This window comes from Toxotes jaculatrix, chromosome 10 (genome assembly GCF_017976425.1).
Source record: "Toxotes jaculatrix isolate fToxJac2 chromosome 10, fToxJac2.pri, whole genome shotgun sequence".
In the NCBI taxonomy this organism is placed as follows: Eukaryota; Metazoa; Chordata; class Actinopteri; family Toxotidae; genus Toxotes; species Toxotes jaculatrix.
Window position 1 is genome coordinate 15,308,692 of NC_054403.1, and position 22,828 is coordinate 15,331,519.

At 41.0% G+C, this 22,828-nt stretch overlaps 1 protein-coding gene across 2 annotated transcripts in view; it reads right to left on the minus strand.

Moving 5' to 3' along the window:
* Positions 1 to 22,828, minus strand: part of LOC121188953 (protein diaphanous homolog 1-like) — an 89,630-nt gene that overhangs the window by 50,626 nt on the left and 16,176 nt on the right. The window contains exons 2-18 of one of the 2 annotated variants that reach the window (XM_041048902.1): positions 19,650 to 19,676; positions 18,746 to 18,910; positions 18,255 to 18,356; positions 17,377 to 17,507; positions 17,055 to 17,138; positions 16,897 to 16,960; positions 16,253 to 16,392; positions 15,764 to 15,869; positions 15,468 to 15,578; positions 15,119 to 15,237; positions 13,676 to 13,792; positions 11,165 to 11,280; positions 8,447 to 8,511; positions 6,413 to 6,592; positions 3,461 to 3,994; positions 1,684 to 1,798; positions 1,523 to 1,531 (exon numbers count right to left, since the gene is read on the minus strand). In XM_041048902.1, coding sequence (XP_040904836.1) covers positions 1,523 to 1,531; positions 1,684 to 1,798; positions 3,461 to 3,994; positions 6,413 to 6,592; positions 8,447 to 8,511; positions 11,165 to 11,280; positions 13,676 to 13,792; positions 15,119 to 15,237; positions 15,468 to 15,578; positions 15,764 to 15,869; positions 16,253 to 16,392; positions 16,897 to 16,960; positions 17,055 to 17,138; positions 17,377 to 17,507; positions 18,255 to 18,356; positions 18,746 to 18,910; positions 19,650 to 19,676 — 2,185 coding nt within the window. The remainder of the gene's footprint in view (positions 1 to 1,522; positions 1,532 to 1,683; positions 1,799 to 3,460; positions 3,995 to 6,412; positions 6,593 to 8,446; positions 8,512 to 11,164; positions 11,281 to 13,675; positions 13,793 to 15,118; positions 15,238 to 15,467; positions 15,579 to 15,763; positions 15,870 to 16,252; positions 16,393 to 16,896; positions 16,961 to 17,054; positions 17,139 to 17,376; positions 17,508 to 18,254; positions 18,357 to 18,745; positions 18,911 to 19,649; positions 19,677 to 22,828) is intronic. The other variant, XM_041048904.1, reaches the window with a different exon arrangement.

Consider the following 22,828-nt stretch of genomic DNA (forward strand, 5'->3'; position numbering starts at 1 on the left):
ACCCTGCCCTGAGCACACTACCCCCCTGCACGTCTGTTTGCTGTGTGGGTGTGTGCGTGTGTGCAACCCCAGCTGCGCTGCTAGGCAGCTGATGGAGAGGAGGAGGAAGGGTCACGGAGGGTCAGAAGTGGCTTGGTATGGTGTCGATCTGCTTTTGCTGGGTAACAAGGAATGGGAGGCGCAAGAGGAGAAGGAGCAAGAGTAGGATGAGGAAGAGTGAATCCAGGCTCCCAGAGGTGAGGGATAAAGAGAATGATAGAGAGGTCAGGAGGAATGTATTAGGCCTTGAGCAATGTGTTTAAGCAAGAGAAGGACGGACGAGGGGTGAAGGGTCAATCTACATAACCAGAGCTGGTAGCTTATTCGACATGTGTGCATGCACAGCCACAGAGACACACACACACACTACAGACACATTATGGTTCAAACCACAAATGGGCACTCACAAGCACACCCAAAACATAAGATGCCCACACAATAGTTCAATGAGAAATCCCAGTTGTGTTTCAAACAATGTTTTATCCCTAGCTACCACACTTCAATATATTCAAAACACGCACAGGAAATCAACAACAGAAACACCTGGCGTCTCTTTTTCTCTCTTTGTCTCTCTCCCTCTCTCTTATACACACTACATCCACACAGGCAGACATTCAGACAGGTGTGGGGCTATGAAAAGGCCACGGTGTCTTTATAGTCAGCTCTCAGAAAAGGTTATTAGACATCAACATGAACAGACGTCTGTCTCAGCCAATAAAAAGGGGAGGCGTGGGTGCACAGGCCAAGGGGGCCGATGGGGGGGGTCAAATTAAGGAGTGACAGGCGGACGTTAGGACTTGCCATACAGGTGAATGCAGATGGGACAGCTGCCAACACTGACATTTAACTGACATCAACAGCTAGCATTAGCCGTGTGCACATGCGCATTACTGTTTGTGTATATGACATGAGCAAGAGTCTGTGTGTGTATGTGTACTGAGACTGAATCTGAAGGTCAGATGGAATTATATACACACCCACACACACTGTCTGTGAGTTCCTGTGTCCTGGTTATGATATGAATATGGAGGAGTTAGAGCAGAAGGCTCAGTGACACTGGGACAAGGTGATAGGAGTGGACAGGTGTGCGTGTGTGAGTGTACGCCCGTGTGTCAGCGTTTTGTGCCAGGACAGCAGGTGGCTAGTCAAAGGACATCAGTGACCTTCTCCTTATCCCTCCCTCTATCCTCCTCCCTTTGTCCATCTCCCTCTCTGTCCCCCAAGTCCCAATTCATCACACCCGGATGTAAGCGCTCTGTCTCTGCACAACAAGTCATGGGCACATTGAGAAGACGAACACATACACGAGCACAAGTGTGGGTGGTTTATTCATGAACTTGTGTGAGTTGGTGTTTTGACACCGCGTTGCTGAATAATGTAAATGTGCAGTGTGTCCTCCAAGCAGAGAAAAAGAAGGATGAAAAAGGCTGGAGCAGATGTGTGAAAAAACAACTAAATGGAAGCGTGTGTGTGATATTCTTACCTTTAGTGGCTGATGGAAGCAGAGCAGGAGGATTGAAATAGATATGGAGTTGGGGAGAGAGGGGAAGGATGAGAGATGAGAAGCAGAGAAAGACATTTCTTATTACTGTGAAACGCAACATGATAACCACAGTGGTAAAAACACACTAGCCACACACTCACTCTTTGTCTGCGAGGAGAAGGTTAAGGTGAGTTTGGCAAAGAGCTCATTGTTTTCAAATTGATCCTCTTTTGCCTTGGTCCAGAAACTGCTCTCAGAGAGGTCTTCAGGTCCGATCTAAGGGAGAAGTGCCAGTACGTTCAGAGGGAGAAAGAAAGAAAGAGAAAATGAAAAAGAAAGAAATGTATTGTATTTGTTAGATAACCGTATCATCAAATTGACTCAATTTTCAAAAAATGGTCATCTGTGCACCTGGCAAACAATGAGATGCGCAGATAAGGAAGTTGAGAGAACAAAAGAAACAGCAGGGCTGTAAAAGGAAGAGGCAGCAGTATGGTAGTAAGAGGGAGGGGACGAGGATGGAGGAAGGAAGGAAGACAAAGAAAAAAGGAAGATGAGGAAACAAGTAGTCATTTTCTCTAATCTTCGCACACTGTCTCTACCACAAAGAATATTGAGCCTCAGAGCTTCACATGCAGAAATACAAAGAAATACAGGGGTTTCCACTTTCTTTCCTCCCCTTCTTCTTTCCTTCTTCATCCTTACTCGGGTGCTCTCTCTGTATCCCTCTCTTTGTCTTGGTGTTGCACTCTCTCTCTCTCTCTATTCTAGTCACAAGTCACAATTAACATTGTGTGTTTTTCCTCCACTTTCTGAGTGTTCTCATCAAGGGAAAAGACAAAGAGAGAAAGTGAAATCAAGAGAGCGAGTGAGAAAGCAGTGGTAGTAAATTTACAGATATCAGGCCCTTCATTATGGACAAAGCCTCAGGGATGGGGATGCAGGATGGAAAAGACTCAGAGTAGGGAAAGGAAACGTGACACTGGGATGAGCTGAAAGAGCAAGAAAGAAAGCAAGAGAGCACGCAAAAAGGAGGATGAGAACCAATCCCGAAAAAAAAAAGTTAATTTAAATTACAAAAGAATACTGTCCTTTCTAGCAGCAATTTAATTATCTTTCAGTGGTGCAGTTAAAAGAAGAAGGCTTATTAAAAAGCAATTTCTGTGACATCCTCGTCAAACACTCTCACCAGAGAGAGAGAGAGAGAGAGAGAGAGAGAGAGAGAGAGAGAGAGAGAGAGAGAGAGAGAGAGAGAGAGAGAGAGAGAGAGAGAGAGGGGAGGGAAGCTAAATGCTGATGAAGTCTGCTGTAGCCATTAAACAGTAGCTTTAGGCTAAAGAAAGACAGAGGGCAGTTTTGATGTTTTAACCATCACAGATGAGAGGGAGGAGAGGAACATGAAGCACATAGTCATGAGATACACATATGCATGCAAGTCACTTTAGGTCAGAATCTCACTGTTAATCCACCATTTCACATTTCTCTCACACTGTTGCACACCTAGAGCTATTTCAAATTGTATTGTAAAACTTTATGTGCAGACTTTAAATTATGTTTGAATTATTTACAACAAAATCCCTGCCTGCTTTTACATGAGAATTATGCTCCTGATAATGAGGAGCTCAAATTCAACATATCAGCTGAGACTGAGAAACACAACTTCTAATTTTTGGACAACCATTTATTAACTATATATAACCCACCATATAACCAAAACGTAGAATCTATATAGGTGTTCTTCAAAAGGTGCAAAGGGTTAATTATATTGTATGATAGATTTATGAATGTAGGATAATCGTGAGCCAAGCAATTCCATGACACTGCATTTTTTTTTTCTTTTTTCACAATACTTGTTACATCACCAGATAAGCAAATAACAATTTTGCTGTCACTCTTTGAACACTGATAATATATTGAACCATAAATCTCAGGACTGACCTTACTCCAGTTGGCTCTCTTCAGCTGGACCTCAGGCTTGTAATCCTTCTTAGGTTTGAGCCCATAAGGCAGTGGAGGTGGTGCGGGGGCAGCCCACCCTCCCATGCCAAATGGTGGAGGTGGAGGTATGCCTGGGCCTGGCGGTGGAGGAGGGATACCAGGAAACCCAGGTGGCGGCGGTGGTGGTGGAGGTCCCATCCCAGGTAAAGGTGGAGGGGGTGGAGGTCCTGGCATGCCAGGAAGGGGTGGGGGTGGTGGCGGTCCTGGCATGCCAGGTAAAGGAGGTGGTGGAGGAGGAGGAGGAATATGAGCACTGCCTTGGCCTGGTAAAGGAGGGGGCGGTGGGGGCTGGGGAATAGGTATGGCTGCATTGCCTGGTATGGGCGGAGGTGGAGGTGGAGGGGGCATAGATACATTCTGGCCAGGGAGAGGAGGAGCAGGTGGTGGAGGGGGCAAACCTGGTGTTGGCACAGGAACAGTAACTGTAACAACTTTAGTCTTGGCCTCTTCCAGATCCTTAGACAGCTTTTCGATCTGCAAGGAAGAAAGGACGCAGTATGTTATCACAAATATTGACATCTACTACTGACCATACTACTGTATATTTCCAAACCATGCAAAGTATCTATCACATTAGCATGTCCTGACTGTTGTTTATGATTTATTCTTTTAATTAACATTAAGTTTATATAGATTTGGCAATTTCCACCATTTCCTGTGAATATCCATGCCAACAGAGTGATTAGGTTTGAGAGGAAAAAGAACAAAAGAGAGGGAAAGAGTAACAGAGAGAGGGATTAAAGTCTGGGCAGCACTGAGTTTGGGGAGCGATGGAGAGAGAATGGAGAACAAGGCACAGAGAGAAAAACATAGCATGGGGGAATTAAGTCCACAGAGGAATTCAAAAGAAAAAAAGTTTTAAAGAAGACGACAAAATTTTACATTAAAAGTGACGGTGAAATCAATTTTTTATTTCAACACTGAACCAGTGATTAAAGTATTTATATCAGTGAGGCGAAGTCATTAAAGTTAGACAGCTAATATTGGGTTGTGAGCTAAGACTTGAATGGAAATATTCTACAGTATCTGTGATTTAAATTCTGCATGCATAGAAAAGTGGATTTACTGTATGTGTTCGTAGGTGTGTGGAGTGTAAACAGTGTGGATGTATGTGTGTAAAAGTATGTCTGTATGCAGCGTAACAAACTGTGCCGTTTCCACAAAGTTTGAAAAGAAGACAGTAACAGACATAAAGGGCCTCCGAGGCAGGCTTTCTTAGTGAGGCAGCAGATGAAGAGTTGGGCACAGCATCACACAGAGGAACAGTGAGAGATCTCTACATGTGAAGAAATCTTCGATGGGCAGTGCCTCAAACACAGAGAAAGTGAGCCATCTTAGTATGAGAAGCTTGTTTGATGCCTGGCTCATGATGCTGTTGATGCTTTGGACAACTGCGTGTGCATATGCATGTGTGTGTGTGTGTGTGTTTGGGTTTTTTTTTTGCGTGTTGAGAAGATGACTCTGCTGGCATTAGCCACTTTGGATGAAGCTCATTTTGGAAGCTGTGTAGCTCTCTTACTGACAGACAAACAGACACAAACACAGATACACACACACACACAGGAACATCTTCATGTGGTTATGAGCACACATGCACAGAGGCAGATGATTCTGGGTCACTTGGTGCGTTTGTGAGTTGGGGTGTCACTGTGAGGCAGAGTCCAGCTGGTGTGGCAGCAGGACACTGACAGCTAAACAATCCTCATCTTTGCCTCCCTACTGTATGTGTACACACAGACACACATATGTGCACACAACACCCTGCATGTGTATCTTGGCCTCAAAAAACTCTGTCCCATCTCCATCCTTTCCCTTCCTTCTGCTTTCTTCTCCCTTTAGTCACTCTTTATACTCCCATTCACCCATTTTCCATGTTTTATTGAGTTTCTTAATCTCTAAAGGATTTGGCTTCTTCTCACAATATCCTTTTAGATTTTTTTTTCTTCTTTTCATGCCATGTTGGCTAAATCATTTAAGGCCAGGGGGCTTCTGTGTTTGTGTGGGTGTGCATAGATGTTGGACAACTTTTTGTGCTTAGACTTCTGCAATATTGTATTTCTTTAAGCCTCAGAATATTTTACTTCTTGCAGCTTTGGCAGAAGTTTCTGTTTTGTATGCATGTGTTTCCAGGACAATAAAAAAGATTGAAAAAGATTCAATCATCTGACTCAAGCTTTTATTGATTCTGTCCTAATGTTTTGGTTCTTTTATGTTGACAAAGGCATAAAGTAATGATAGAAATACTGTCTGAGCAGGTCAACTTGCCACAAAGATTTCTGGAAGTTCGAGTCACTTTCAGTTCAGTGAATTTGGGGCCTTTACTTTAATGCTTTGGCGTTGGTAGTGCTACTTTAGGTGCTTGTCAGTCTGTACTGCACTCCATCTACACACAACTGTGACAAATTACACATTGTTTGAAGTCGTATGATTCTATCTGTGTGAAGCATCTTAGGATCCCAATATCACTGCAACAGCTGTTGACACAGACATGTGGCTACGGCTCCAAACTGTTTTCCACACAAAAGGTGCCACTACAAGCCTTATGTTTCCTTTTCATTCCAAAAATAGTCTAAAAAACACTTATATTTCTACCATATTTGTACCTCTGTAATTTTGGCTCAGTATCTCTTATATGTATTCTGACTATTTGATTGTAAATTTTACCTTGCAAGGGTTATGAATGTAATCATATCAAAAGATGCATTTCTGGGTCATGCACAAAAATGGGAGTGTTAAGATCAGTTAACATATCAAAAACTCACTGAAAGAAGTTGTCACCCTAAGCTTAATGACTCCATAGCAAAAAAATGCAAACACCTCTATTTAGATTTTGAATTATTTGAATTAAAAAGGCATTAAGGCTCACATAGATAGGTGAAAGTGTGTATGTACCTGCTCTTTCAGAGTGCTTAGCTGTTGTTGTAGTCCCTGGTTCTCCTTTTCTTGCTCCTGCTTAGAAGAAGCTAGCTGTTCTTTCTCTTGGCTCAGGTCCCGCAGCTTCTGCTCATAGTCACCCTCCAGTTTCTTCAGCTCCACCTGCAACTCCTGGCGTGCTGTCAACTCGGAATCCAGCTAATACACATGTGAAGGGTCACAGGGAGGGAGAGACAGTGTTAGGTGTTAGGGACCATTTCTGGTGATTTAACAATTTTCGTATAGCTTTCAGTTTACAAGGGTCATTATCTTGAGGGCAGTGTCTGTTTTCAGATTTCACTCGGATGCTAAAAAATATCCCATTAGTAACCTGACTGGACAGAAACTGTACCATTGTGCCAAGGTAGGTTTCTGAAATGAAGATTCAACTAATTGTGTGCAACGTTTGCTTGTGCAGTACCGCCACTGACAGGCACACGCACCTGGCAAACACATCTCTTCCCCTTTATTTAGAAAACTTCTAGATACAAAAATAAAAAGGTAGTGGGCATAAAGTAATATACTGTGGGAAAAAAAACAGATGTTGTTTTGGAGTGACTGAATAATAAATTTCAAAAATATAAATTCAATACTAAACAATAATAATCCAATGAATGAGTATAGGAAAATTCTGTTCTGTGCTTGACATCAGCCATAATGTGAGACTAGAAAACTGTCTAATAAAGCAGAGTTCCCTGCCCATAACTTTGTAACAAACAAGCATACTTGCTATAAAATAAAGTCTAAATAAAATGGATATGGCATTGCTGCACTTCAGAAGGGGCTCTCCTACAGGAATAAGGTTGAGCGAGAAAGTCTTCAAAGGCCAAATAATTTTATAAACAAGTCATTTAAAGGATAATTGAGGAGAAGTACAACATTCTGTAAAACAATTCAATCCTGAAGCTACCAAAACACCAGGGCTCTCCAATGAGATATGGGACCAAAGTGTGTTTGTGTGCATAAGCTTTTAGTCTCACTCTTGAGGCCGCAGCAGTTTCCATATCTCAAAGACCTGTGGAAACCATTTCCTGCAGTCTAGTGCTTTCAGTTTCATTGTATAATTTACACTGCAAATTAGTGTCAGTTATTGAGTTAGGATGCTTCAGTGCACTTGTATGAGCTCACTTCTCACTTCCATTTTAAAGACTTCATGTCCATAAAGAAAAAAAAAAGGAGCTACAGAAACATTTTACCCCCAGTTTTAATAATTCTAACTTTCATACATTTTCAAGGATTTTTTTTCTTCTCCGTCACTTGACAAACAGGATAAGGGTATTTAAACAGATGAATACATGAACACACAGACACACATGGCTGTTTAATTTGCAGACAGCAGATCCGTTACTCTCGCTGTCAGCATCCTGACAGCCTCATCCTTAATTCCTGCCAAAGAGACTTCCTGCAATTATCCCATCATGCACAACTAGCACTATGGTGTGTGTGGTCAACAAAAATGAATCCAAGTGTGTTCATGTAATGTGTACTTGTGTGGCTGTAATTGCATTAAATGGATATGATCCTCTGTGAGAGTGTGTGTCTTTATGTGTGCCAGTATGAAGGCTAGCTTCGCCTCCCTCTTTGCAATTATCCTGTCACTCGGACAGAAACATCGGGGTAGGAGCATACCGCAATCAAGGCATTTACCCCCCTGCGTGAATGTGTCTGTGTTTTTTTGTTAGCCTGCAAGATTATTTGTCTGTTGGTTGGCTGTCAGACATGTATTCTCATTCTCTTAGTCATCCTCTGTTCCTCCCTTTTTCTCATTTGTCATCCCATGTCAGCCAGACACTGGTCGCACAGAATTTCATTATGATCCCTGATGTGTCTGTGTGTATCGGGGGAGATTTTAGCTTTTACAACGCATAATCTTCTTTTGTGTCGATATGACTACTAGTGTATAGTGTGTATGCTTCTGGGTTGACGAGTAAATATGTCTGTGCGCGTGGCAAGCTATTATTTGCGTATGTGTAAATTCATGATTTTCTAAGTGAATAAATTTGTGTATTTCACCTTCTTCCCAAGCTCGGTGGCCTTGGCCTCACTGGCTTCCACCTTGGTCTGGTCCACCATGTTGTCTGTGGACAAAAAAAAAAAAAAAAAGAAAGGACAGAAGAAAGGAAAAATGAGAGAGGAAAAAAGGTGGTGGATAAGATAAGGGTTTCAGACAATGCACCTGCACACATTTGGCCGTGAAGACATTGCACCTTTCAGTCTGGCACATGCTGTGTGCACACATTCACAGACACACACACACACACACACACACACACACACACACACACACACACACACACACAAAACAGTCGTCCTATCTGTCTTCCTGTTTTTCCACTTATCACACTATGTAAAGTCAAAACCTGACACAATTGTGGAGGCATTTCCTTACAACAGGATGATATCTGTTGCGTGATTCTTCTACACATTACCTTTAAAGCCTCCAAAGAATATACCTTAGTCTGACTATGTGTGTATGTGAGAGAGGTGGGAGTACAAATTTCCTTCTATACAAAATACAGATGGGTGACAAATTTGAGGAAGTGTCTTAGTAAGGTGTTGGGCCAACATGAGCCACCAGAACAGCTTCAATGAACCTTGGTATTGATTCAACAAGCCCCTGGAGCTCTACTGGAGAGCTGAAACACCATTTATCCAAAAGATATTCCCTGATTCTGTGCTTTGATGATGATGGGCGAGAGCGCTGTGTAACACGACAGTCCAATATCTCCCATAGGTGTTCAATTGGGTTGAGATCTGGTAACTGTGAGGGCCATAGCATATGATTCACATCTTTTTCATACTCATCAAAGCATTCAGTGACCGCTCATGCCCTGTGGATGGGGGGCACTGTCATCCTCCACTCATTTTTCAGGTTTTTCGTTTTCTTTGTGACCCGTCTGTACAACTCACACCAGTTTTTCAAATTCTTAGATTCGCCTATTCTTTTTCTGAAAGACTGTGAAAAAAAATAAAAGAAAGACCATGTAAAAGTCTGGGAGTAATCCATTATCAGAGATTCTGCTTGGCAGAGGACAGGGTGAGAAGGACACAGACTGACCAACGGGGTACTTTTACAGAATAATTGCAGGGTCTACAGGTGGTTCAGTGCCAAAGGGCTTGGCGAGCATGTGCAGTAAAGGAGCTAATTAACATGAAGATGAATGCCACAAAGTCGCTGGATCAAAGACAGCTAATCATGATGCCCAGGAGGGGGATTGTGAGATAGAAAAGCTGTGAAAAGCTAAAATAGAAAATGAAGAAATTACACAAACTCACAGAAAAGTGTATCATACAGATTGTGAGATAAAGTATGAGTCTTCAGCTGCAATGGAAATATGGCTAGTGGAAAAAGTGAAAAAATTCTGTATATCTAGATAAGCTAGTAAGCAAGGCAGAGCAAAATAAGAATTCTATTTTGTGAAAGAGAAGGTTTTGCCGGATGAAGGAGCCTCGCAAAATTATGCCAACCCACATACAATTTCAGAGTGTGCATTTGTGTATGAGTTTACATGGCTATTGGATGTGTAATGGGGGGGGTGGGGGGGGGGGGGGGGGGGGGGGTTACTTCTGTCATGGTGGCTGGGCTAAATGGGACAAACTTCGAATAGAGAGCACTAAGGGAGACAGAATGTGGGGAAAAAACTGTGCTGAATTTCAGAGTTCAAAGAAAAACACTAAATAATGCATGCAGGGCAGAATTGGGCTGCTTTCCACCGATAATAACTCTGGCAGTCTTAAAGGAGGCCAGCCAGCCTGTGTGTGTGTGTGTGTGTCAGGACGCATTTAGAAGCAGTGCAATTAGAGCCTCCTGCGGTGAGAAACGGAGACCTGCCATAAAGGAGTATTGAACTCTTGAGACATGGCCTGCACCTCCAACTCCTCTCCGGTTCAGTTTACAATAGTCAGCAGGTGTTTCCTAGTCAACATTCAGAGCTGTCACTCAAGTTCACAAAATCTATACGGACATTCACCAGAGAAAACCACACTAATATTCTGGTGAAAATGCAGGATTTTAGGTTTTAGGTTTGTTGTCGACAGAGTGAGTGACAGGAGATGACATGGATCAGTGGCTATCATAATGCTTTCCTGATCCGCATAGAAAGGTCTGTGTCACCCCCTGTAGCCCACAGGGATTTTGTGTCATCCTCATAGGCACAAAACATAGAAAATGTTTGCAGACACATGTACCTGGGCGCTGCTGACTTTCGTTTTATTAGTCAATTCACCACCAAAGCCTGAAAGTAACCATCTAACCAACCTTCTGGGATTGTTTTGACTGACAAAGCTTTTATACTCCTGATAAAATTCATTTTATACCACCGACATAAGACTGTAAAACCTGTAGTGCAATTTAGCCAACACTAATGCATTCTCCCTCTCTGGCTGCACCTTGTGGTGTTTATGGGCCACTGCACATTTGTCAAAAATGTAGACAGAAAATGTGACATCTATTATGGCCTAATTCACTTAAATTAAATCACATAGGGCTTTTATGTTCCCACTGACAGCAACACAGTAGGGTAGGGGTAGTGAAATATGGCTGAAAGCTTCAACACACACAGTACTGTGTAACAGTGATTTTTCTGGCACCTGTGTATTCTGTGACTGTGTATAGCTCCAAATGATGAGTGAGAGATTGAGTGTTGGATGATGGGTGAAAAGGCACCATATACACTTAGAGAGAGGAAGGGAAAGACTCAATCATGTGTGTGCTCTGGTCAAACAACTGACCTATCAAGCCTTCAATGTTGAGACGAAGGTGACGGCACTTGAAGTCAGGGTCCGCTCCATTCCTGTGAAGCACGATCTGAGCGATACACTCGTCTATCAACTTGTAGTACTGAGGCCTGCGGGAAAGACGTGACGGAGTGACGGATTTACAGAGAGGTGGATTTGGAGGGAGAAGATAAGACAAGAAGGATGGAAGGAGGGTAACAAGAAGAGAGAGTTAATATGTGTTGCTGGGGGAAAAAAGAGAGAATGAGCAACATACTTTGTATGTTATGTCCACAATGACAAATATTGCCTATGTATGTACTTTACAATACCAGTGCATTCTACATTAACAAGAAATCTGGCACATTATGTGAGCATAGGAAGGGACTGACAAAGAGCAAGTGGGTTCATTTGTTCAGATAAATGTGTGAACACACATGCTTTGTAACTTTGTCTTTGTCTGCAACTGAGATTGGCTGTCTGTGTGAGCATGACAGTCTGAGTTTTTTTGTCACAAAGATTGATTGTGAGTAACTGTGTTCGTGAGACTGTGCTGGTCTATGTCCAGCGCCCGGTCCGATCAAGGCAGCTTCACACAGACACTCAATTTTGGAGGTGTCTTATTCCGTGACCCCATTAGATGCTGCCAGAGTCACAAACTCAACACTTTATTTATTCTGTCTCCCTCCCTCCCTCCCCCCCGTCTCTCTTAGTCACCCTGCCTTTGTCTAACACTTATTCCAATCCTTCACTATACTTCAAGTTTTTTTTTTCCCTAAAGCTTAGATTTATCCATGGAGCGAGAGAGACATCTAGTGTCCTTCTGTAGAACTGAGTCAGAGTGAAATAGATTTGTATTTGACTACATCCTAAATTTGACACTTTTCATGAGAACAGATTAAATTCCAAACACATTAAAGGTGGATATTAGGTATATTAGGAAACAGTTGGTTGGCAGGCATAAGTTATTTACATTTTGACAAATCCTAACCTAAATATACAGATGTCTACATCTGTTAAGCCCTTGACGGCCTATGAATGTGTAGGACTGTAAGTATGACCATTCATATGAGTGCATTTGTGTAAATTCTTTGGACTCCATCTCAACTTGAGACTTTAATACAGCAAGACCAAGAATAAAAAAAGAGCAAAGCAGCAGGTACTCTTTCATTCATTCCCACACAAATGCTAACCCTTCCATTCCCTGTACCTACTTCCCTCATTCTCTCAACATCTACCTAGCAATTTACCTCAACTCTCAATTTCTTCTTCATTATTGTCTCGCCCTCCACCTCCCCTCTCTTTTCATCTCTGTAATTACCAAGCTGTATTTTCTGCCACTCTACAGCTCTCCCACCCACCCTCACTTCCTGTCTCTCTGTGGAGTCCATTACAGACCACCCCTATTGTGTTCCACAGGATCACCTGGATGGAGAAAGCGGGATTAGAGAAAAGGAGGGACGGAAGAGATAGGAGAGGGGATAAAAATACTTCAACTGGGAGCAGTTCTTTTGGGCCAGCCTACCTTTTCCACCCTCACAATTTATTCCCCAAACTGTGCTAAAAATACAACACAATTTCCTGCCTGTCTGATACCATCAAGACAACACCGGACAACACAACTAACTCAATTTGAGTATGTGAATGCATGCTTGTTTTTGTGCACTTTGCCCATTGTTTGTGATATTACATAAAGAAAATTCTTCCCTTTTGTGTTGTTGAGTGTGAAAGGGGACATACTACATGTGTGTAAATGCGTGCACACTATCTACTCCCATCTTGTCATTCAATCATTCTCTCTTCTTTTCTCCTCTGTTTCCCCAGCTAAACCCCCAAGGACTTTGGAAGACACAAGGAGAGACATTAGCATATTTCTAGTGATAAGAGGTGATGGTGCTCATCTCTATTAAAATGGAATTGGACTTCTTGGCTTGTATTAATCTCACAGCTTTGGAATGATGCTTGAGAAAACAAACAGCAAATGAAGGGAAGGACTAGGGGGAGGGAGAGATGAATGAAGAGAGGGAACTGAAAGAAATTGAACTTTTTCCTAAGTTCTCCTTTTTACACAGCTGCACAGGTACGATGGAGGAACTGACAGATTTCCATTGTGCTAAATGCAGCTTTCCTCTTTCCACCTCAGGATACTGAGTCTGTATATGCTGTGTAAAGATTACACTGACTCTGGGTGATTGTAGTTGTGTAACCTTTACACTGAAGGGTAAGTGATAATATGATTAAACAGAGCCATTCATTTTTCTTCTCATTTAATTTAAACACACCCCATCATTAAGATTTTATTTTAGAATTAGCCTTACTCTATTTTTTATTACTCACAAAAGATGACTGAATCACAATAATATGACAGCAGTGGTGAGTAAAAACCTCATGATACAGTATCTAGTCTCTTATTACAAAATAATATTATATCAACATATCAGCTGTGTGAAGATCTGAACGTGTGAGCCGCAACATGTGTAAGTGAGTATTGGCATGTGAGAGTGTATGTATGTGCGTGTGTCCTACCTGGACAAATAATCATTACGGATCAGAAGCAGGTGCTGCATCAAGGACAGGAAGTAGCTCTCCGCTTTGGAGTCCTTCACAGTGTTGACAAGAATCTCAAACAGTTCCCTCACATCATTGAAGCAAATCAAGTTAAGGCTCAATTAACACAATGGAGTCAAGAGGTTCAGACAAATATAAAATACACCGTACACAACATCTTCAACAGTCGCTATAGTAAATTATCAGAGACAACTCTGAATAGTTTTGCATCGTTATTTCCTGCATACATGACTTATACAAGGCTTGGACCAATGTGAACACTGTCATATGTGCAGTGCAGAATTTCAGTGACATACAAGTCAGACACACGCTATCTATGTAGAGACAGTGCGATGTAATGTGTTACACAACGACCCTAATCAGCTATATCAGACAGGTATGTTTGTTTTTTCAAAATTCATTTGATCTTATCACTGTAAGCACACTGTATTGGGTGCCCCGGGAGACACCTGGTGTTGAAAAGTGTAACTGCATGTCAAAAGCTGCAAGAGGAATTACAGCAGCTGGTGAAATTAGTTTTTGAGCCATTTTTGAGACAAACACTTACAATCCAGTAAGGTCAGCTTCCTTTTTACTGACTTGCTGAAAACAGTATACATTGTGTGATAGAGATGAAACATCTTCAGCATCATTCCCTTTAAATGTGCATCTTTGTTAGGTCAAGACAACATCATTATAGACACGTTCCATTGGGATAAAGCATAACTGCATAGCAAGAAGCTATTAAGCCACCTATTTCAGGTACAGTTGTCCCACTGTTTTCGCACAATGGTCAGGTATGAAAGTGTTCACAATGATCTCAAGTTGTTTCTATTGTTGTTGTGGTCATAATTGCACTGTCTCTTATGTGTATTTATAGAGAAAACAGATCATTCAGAGTTGCAGCTGAGGAATGACAAAATCCACCAGTTGTAGGACGTTTTGCTGTCTGTGAGATGCTAATTGGCAAAGATGAATTTGGAATTTAAAAAATGTCTACAGAGGGTTACAGTGTCCCCAGACAAACTGCTGCACTGCAAACTTATGCTTATTAAGTATGAAAATATTGCTTCTGTCTGGGACGAAAGTGGTCTGGCTTATTATTTGTAGAGGGGAAGAAAGGAGTGAACGTGTGTGTAGATAGTTGACTCATTATTACTATGCAGGGACTTACATATACATATACATATTCCATATACTATCTGTCTGAATCATACATATCTTTTCATCATGAATAAGAGTGAAGGTTGTTCCTCTCGCTCAGCGAGCTAGCAAAGTACTGTAAACACAAAATTATGAGTATGCAAATTTATGTTGTAACCAGGTTATAGATTTTGTCAGGCTGATACTTTTTATTTTCAAAGTCAAAGAGCAGACCTTGAATTTCTATAGATGAGACAATTTTTCCCAGTGGAAGGATATTCCATCTCAATGCGGATGTCATCAAGACGTGCTTTGAGGTCCTCAGAGTCATCTTCAGCCTGCTCATCAAACACCATAAGCTGCACCCTCAGCTCTTCATTTTCTATTGTCCGCACCTCCTGCAGGGAGAGGGATGAAAAGGCAAGAGGGAGAATGACAGGAGGGGTGTGACAATCAAACATTGAGTTTGGACAGTTGAGAGACTGTTTTTACAGCATATGAGTGTTAAAGTCAGCCAGTCAGCAAGACAGAGGCATCAAGAGTGAGAGAGACATGAAGAGTAAGGCTGTGCAAATGTGTGTTGTTGGACAGTCACTTTGAGAGAAAGAAAAAAAAATGTTCTCTGTACCGTCAGCAGGTCTCTCAGGCCCAGTCTTAGCAGTTCAGAGCGAATATGGATTCTGAAGTCCAACTCCTCTCCTCGGCTGATTAAGGCGTTGATTAGCTGCATGCAGCCACCCTGCCACACACAACATCGTAAAGTCAGCTTTACAATTCTACAAGAATTTTACAAGACTAACTGGCGAGACAACATCTGTCATACAAAACACAATATTTGTCAGCAGATTGCATCAAGTAGTGCTGTCTGTCAAACAAAAACGCACTGGGGAATTTACGATCGTTTACATGTGTGTTTGTGTATACCTTAAGAGCAATGTTGTGACTGTTCATGCCAGCAAGGAGAGGCTGAAACCTCTCAATGTCCCGTCTCTCAGCCTCCTCTGTGATGGCCTCCAAAACACGTTCATGGCTGCAAAAAAAAAAAAAAAAGGACAGTTACGTAAAATAAAATGCTACTGCAGGTAGCTACATTCAAATAAAACCTAAATAGAAAACTTGCCATTCCATGTGAAAAACTTATACAGAGAGAAAAAGTGCATTCTGCTGTGCTGTTTGACAGTTTTCACTGGAGCCTGACAAACAGGTGAAAGAGAAAAGAAATATGACAGAAAACCGTTCAATTACTAATGTCAGTGCTAGGCTGCTACCCAGTGGAGCAGTTCAAGACTGTAAATTGGGGTAATACTTCATATTAGACTTGTGCTCCACCCTTTAACTCTGGGGAAGAGCTGGCCACAATTTCTGTGTTCAACTTATCAAATGGCATGGTGTTAACCTTTCACTTATGCTTACAGGCTCTCAGGGTGTTCCAAAATGGAGATGGCAGAAAGCAGCTTGACAGCATCCACCATCATATGAGGCACATTAGGGTTGATGGCTCTGACCAGCAGAGGAATTCCCTCCTCTGACTCCAGCATGGATTTTAGACCATACTAAAGGGGAGAGAAAGGAAAGAGGAAGACAGAAAGCAGAAAGAGGTGAAGTCCTTAAGGGTTCCTCTTCTACGGGCAAGAGAAAGACAAGAGCTTTCATGGTTCAAATTATTACTGTTACTATAGTGTTTATACCAGAAGAATCTGAGTCTCTCCTGGTACAGATAAAACTTACTCTGAATACAACAATATGACAGATTTTGAAAAGATTTACACTGACTACCATGGTTTAGACATATCACTGCAAAAAAAAAAAAAAGAACTCAAAGCATTCACTAAGGTTATCAATGTCTGTAATTCACTGTAATGAGAAGACCTAATCTGGTCTCACTGTTTTCACAATGTCCTCTAGTGGAAGAACTGCTACACTACAACAAGGACAGAAAATGGGCTAATGATGATTCTACAAGATTATTATATGATATATTACAGGATTATTACAAGATTTACAAAGGAAAGAATAATGTATTTTTATGTAAGTAAAGAAACAGTCAAGTGTCTTACCTTGTTGTTCATAAAGGCTTTTAGACATCGTATGATTTCGTGTTGGCATTTCACTCCCATCATTCTAGTTGACAGAGGAGAAAGCAGGCAAACAGAAAGGTGTTACAAACACATTGCTAGAAGGTGCACTTGCCTATTCTGTGATATATGTTTCTTACGGGTACTCGTCTTTCTCTTCCTGTAGCCTTCTAAGCAGACTCAGCAGCAGAGCCAGGCCTTCATTTCCAAAGTTCTGCACCCAACTGGAAGTGACAAGACCACAAGATTAGGACACTGGTTTTTTTTTTCTGCATTTGCTTGTTATTGTTTTTCAGTGTATTTGCCCCCCTTTATGCCAATATTTATTAGAGTCTTGTATAGCAGCACCCAAAGCCTTTATGAATAGGTCTGCATCACCTTTGTGTGTCTAAACACTGCAATTTGTTATAATTTTTGTGTATTTTGAGTGTATAGTATATGTGTCTAGTATATGTGTATTACCTGACAGGGTTGTTATTGAGTGACACTCGTAGAGATTCCAGACAGCTCAGCAGCTGCGTGTCTCGGTAGTCTGACTTTAACTCCTGAATGTACATCATGGCTGATCTGGAGCTCTCCTTCTGGTTCTGGCCCTAATGAACAAAAACAAACAGACACAGCAGGCACACAAACACAAAATCATTTTATTTTCTGCATTTATATTGGTCTTCTTACAGGCTGTAATTGGTTTTATTTCCACGAGAAACCACAACGGGAGAGCACAGAGGGCAACAGTCAAGCTTAATTTGAAATGTTGATTTGCAGAATTAAAGGGTACAGTGTGTAGGATTTTTCTCTTAATAGGCTTATTTCACAGTTAAATGAACTGTTCTACTAACCATCTGTGCTTGGTTATGTGGGTCCTTTGAGATACTCGCTTTAGGCATATTTGATTTTATTTCACCACTGAAAGGGTAGCTGGTCTTAATAATGATAGTTGCCGTATTTTACTGATTCTACAGTTGGCCAGTGAGTACATCTGTATAGCGTTTATTATATATCCACACTGAGTATGGCAGTCCTCCAATCCTTCAACAAAGACAGTCAAGGTACGGCCTTGGTCTGCACAATCTACATTATGATTTGATAACGTTTTTTTTTCCCTAGTCTTAAAAACAGTTTTGCCTGGCTTAATGCAAATTTTTTCAGTTAATTTGACAAAACAGGTCCATATGTAGCACTATGTATTTAGCATAGGCCAATTTGGCACATAAAGGTCCTGTAAATGCTCTGTAACTTCTACTGATTTTAACCAAAACCAAAAAAAAAAAAACTTGCATGTCGCTGACTGCAAATTCCTTGAAGCACACTGTATTGGAAATATTCATTTTGGTACTGACAGCTTTAGATGTGTGGAGGTACTGGGAGACCATCTCTCGCTTGATCATAATGTCTTTCTGTCTTAGAGGTTGCTGCTTCTCCTCATTCAGGTTCATATCCAACTGGAGGGAAACAGGAGAAGGGAGAGAAGAAGAAAAAGAAAAAAAGTTGGATAGAGGGATAAACTTATTTTGACGAGGATATATGGCATGATGAAAAATCTGTGGACTCAAGCAAGTAATAAACAAAAAATATATCTTAAAATGTCATCAGTACTGTATTGACTGATTTTAAGATCAGCAAAATCACTAGATAATACTCTATTACTTACACACATCATACTATGCTTTCAAAATTCATTCAGTGTTACTGAGGTAATTCTACAGGAAGGGTTTTTATTCGGCTAGTGATTAAGTATTTGTGAGCGAAATATACCAAGCACAAGTTTTCATGGCTGTTCAGGTGAGATACTAAACACGTGATTCCTTCATTCGTTTATTGTCTTTCTCACCAGCATCTGTTCGAAGAGTTCCAGGACGTTCTCATCAGAGAGATCCTGCAGCATGGCGCTATGAGCATTGATCTCATAGCTGGCAGCTGAAGAGTGACGCTGACCTGGCATATGGCCGGGCTTCTCCTTGTCCTTTTTTATCCTCATGCTGGTGAAACGCTCCAGCTGGATTAGCAAGCAACATGACACAGGTTAGAAGAAAGAGGTCAGAGCAAAAAACTTCAAAGCGTAACCACCGTTTGAAAGTGTATCTACTGTCTTTGAATCTGTTTTCAATGTCAATATTTAGTAAGTGAACAATAAGGAAACTATCCAAGGGTTATTTCTCCCTTAGATTAGAGATTTTACATTTTCTATGACAGTAGGAACCTTTCAACAATGCGAGACAATGGGAGGCAATAGGGATGACATCAAAGGTTTTTTCAAACAAACATTACCACACAAAGTCAGGTGCAGAAAATGACTCAATTTTAAAAAACAATGGGGTGTTTCCATCCTTCTGGTTTTAATGACTTTGTGTGGTATGTTGCCAATACTTGCCAAATGAAAAACACTGAAAAACATGAACTTTAGGGTGCATGTAATCTTGGCACATATTGACATAATGATTCATAAAAACAGTAATTTGTCAATACGTGTGATTTAGGTACCCTTCTGTTGAAGGCACATAAAGGCAACGCTGGTCTATGTGCCAAGCATTTCATGCTGTCAGTGTGCATCTTGAAAGCATGCACATCCAACACGGGTACAGCACAGGACAAAAAACACGTTATGGTGGATTAGGTTTGAGACAGACGGTGACATGACATTAAATGGATAATGGTGAGTTTGTTTATCAAAGAGCACAGTGACAGATGGATGAGTCAAGCACACAGGTGATGGCGGAAAGCCTTAACAAACCTACCTCGTCAGGAATCAGCCGTTTGAATGTCTGTAGAGGATGAACGAATGGACGGGAGAAATATGGCACAGAGGGGAAAGAGAGATCAAACGGACGACAGGGAAAAGCAGTGACAAGAAGGGAGTCGGATGGAGGGAGAAAAAAAGAAAGAATCAATTAGATAGAAATCATTTATGACAGGAAACAGACCCAGGAAACTGAGTTCATGATTGACTCACTGTAGGATAGAGGGACACCCTGTTCATAAATCACTGTGGTAACTTCATCCAGTTATTCCTTAACATTTCTAGAAGATGAATATATCTAAATTAGAGTAAAGACATTCTACATTACATTAATTAGAACAACTGGAAAGAAGTAATAGCAGGTGACCAGCATTAAACAGACATCAGCTGCCAAAAAAGTTGGTCAGAAGAGTATCAATGTATCTTAAATAATGAAAACACACACCGGCTCATCTTGGCCACTAGATGTCAGGCTACACCCAGTAATGCTTCCCGCAGGAAGCCCAGAGCAATCAGCAGTGACAGAAAAACAAGGTCCATAAAGAGCACATAACATCATAATATCTCTAATTGTCAAAAAGGAGAAACAAAGCATTGAGAAAAATGCTGTTTTCACAAATCTCAATGAACCTCCAAGCACTATACTATGTCAATAACCTAAAACACAAATCAGTCTGGACAAAACACTCGCCCTGTTTCTGACATCAAATAGCATGCAGCCTCGGGAGATGGTCTAAGCTGCGGAGGTCTGAGGGTCAAGGGGTCATAAGGCCAAACATAGAACAGGGAATTCATTAAGCCTCCTTATTTAAGAAGTTGCACAAACAGACTGAATGCACAGATGCTTCCCCTTCTCCTGTTGTGAGCTAAAGCCTAAGAGGAGAGATGAACTAGTCTCTCAGTGGTTCAGCTTGTAAACAAAAAAGACAATAAATGTTTCTCAAGTCTCTCTATTTCAAAATTTTAGTAAATTCCAGAAGTTGTAGAAAATTTTCCATTACCTTTGAATTTACGTTTTGAAAAAAAAAACAAAAATGAAAAACTGAGCATGACAGGTTGTTCCAGTATTGCTGCTTCTTCATCTCATCTATCAGCTACTGTGCTATGTATAGCTGCAAAGATAAACTGGCAGGCTACAGTACAGTGTGATTCAATTTTATCAGTGGATTTTGAATAGTTTGAACGAAAGAAATGTTCATGTCTGGACAACGAATGAGTCAGAGATGGAGACCATAAACACTGTGACTGCAGGTTTTGCTAAATTAATAATGGAAGACATTAAACTCTAGCAATACCTGATAAAGGAAATTACACTAAACTCATCCTCATAATAGTTATTAATGATGCACTGTGAAAGCAAGGTCGTCAAAGAGTTCATTTATGCTGATAGGCGCTTCTACAGTTCTCTGGAGGCACTATGCAGAGGCTGTCAGTTTAATGTTGTACACACACAATAGCACCCACAACCTTAAACTAGTGCTGAGAACAGTCTTTCCTGAAAAAAAAAAATGCCTTCCTTAAGGTTTGTATTACTGATAAATTGTGAAGTTGTGAAAAACTGTGAAAAAGAGTTTTTCAAAAATGTAAAGTGACACCATCTACTCAGCAACACATCTGGTGACTACTTCTATAAATCCTTCTGTCCTCTGATCATCCGTTCTCTATTTTGTTATTCAAGCAAAAGCTCTGCTTCTTTTTGGATTCATTTCTGTTTGACCGCGGGATGTTGCCCCTTGTCTCTCACCTCCAAATTAAAATTAGCCTTGTGTGATTTGCCAATTCTTTTGCAAAACATTGTGATATGTTTGTTTTGTATCACGCAGACTGCCCTGGTGTGAATGCGCGTCTTGCTTACTAGGTGTCAAGCTATACCCAACACTATCCCCTTTGCAAACCCACTGTCAAAAGAGATGCTCTCGGCTGTTTCAGCTGTGAAAAATCTTCACACGAGCCCCAAAAAAGTTCAGAAGAGAGCACAGACTATAGCATCTTTCATCAACATAATTAGAAGGCACACTAGAATCATAAAGAATCACATCAAGAAATGTGCCAAGGAGGAGCTCAGACATGTTTCTCTTGTTATTACAATGTTCAATGTTTACTTGTAAAAACTCAGGTTTTGCACTGCAAAAAAATGTGTCATTTAATGCTGAACCGTTCTGTGGCACCCACTGAAATGTTAAATGTATGATTAACTCAAAGGGTGTACAAGCTAAGGTACATTATTTAATGAGACAGAGCCACAAACACGGCATTGCCTCTTCAATGCTGCAGAGGACTGAGGAGAGCCAAACTAGTATAAAATGGGTAATGATATCAGCATTTGCTTAATGTTGTGGTATCAAAAATGAAAAAGTGGTTAGTAAGCTCTCTCTAGCATTTTCCTTTTAATGTGTTTCTCTCAGATACCATGCAGGGATAACTGATTTCCACTTTGTCTTCTAAAAACCAATAACTCAGGACCTGAAATTTTATGCATTTGTTCAGCAGTGTTCCCTGGGTCCACATAAGTATGTGCATGCATGTGTGCGTGATTTGGTGTGTTAATTCCTCGTTCTAATACAGGTTTCAGGTTTAAGGCAAAGGCAGCTGTTTGCAGGTGAACAATTTAAACAGAGGGCCTAACAAAACTCTAGCCCCAGCTGTTAAAAGAGGTATGGAATATTTTTAGAAACATTTACTGTATAGGTTTTGCAACAACCTTGGTCTAGTTATTATGATTCCCTGCACTCTTGTCAAGGGATGTCTGTACACCTGCAATAAGGTGGGCTGTCCTTTTACTACAACTGCCACAGCTAAACAAGTTAATTGGACATTCTCCTATAGCAGGAGAGTAAGAGGTAAAGAGTAGGGACCAAGACAGAGGGAGACAGAAAATAAGGCACTCTGATTACAGGGATAGCAGGTACAGTGGATTCTGGGTAATCGCACGGGAAACTGAATATGAATGTGTCAGGACGAGAGCTACAGAGATAGCGGGGGGAGGAAGGAATTTCCGCTTTTCAAACCACAAGTACAGTTAATAATAAAAGCGCTCACACAGTTGATCACAATAGCATTACATATCAAGCATTACATCAGACAAAACTCTGAAGAAAAAAAAATTAATAATGCACTGAAAGTCCACACACAACTGAATTATTCCCTATATACTAATGTTTGGAATTGAATGTACAC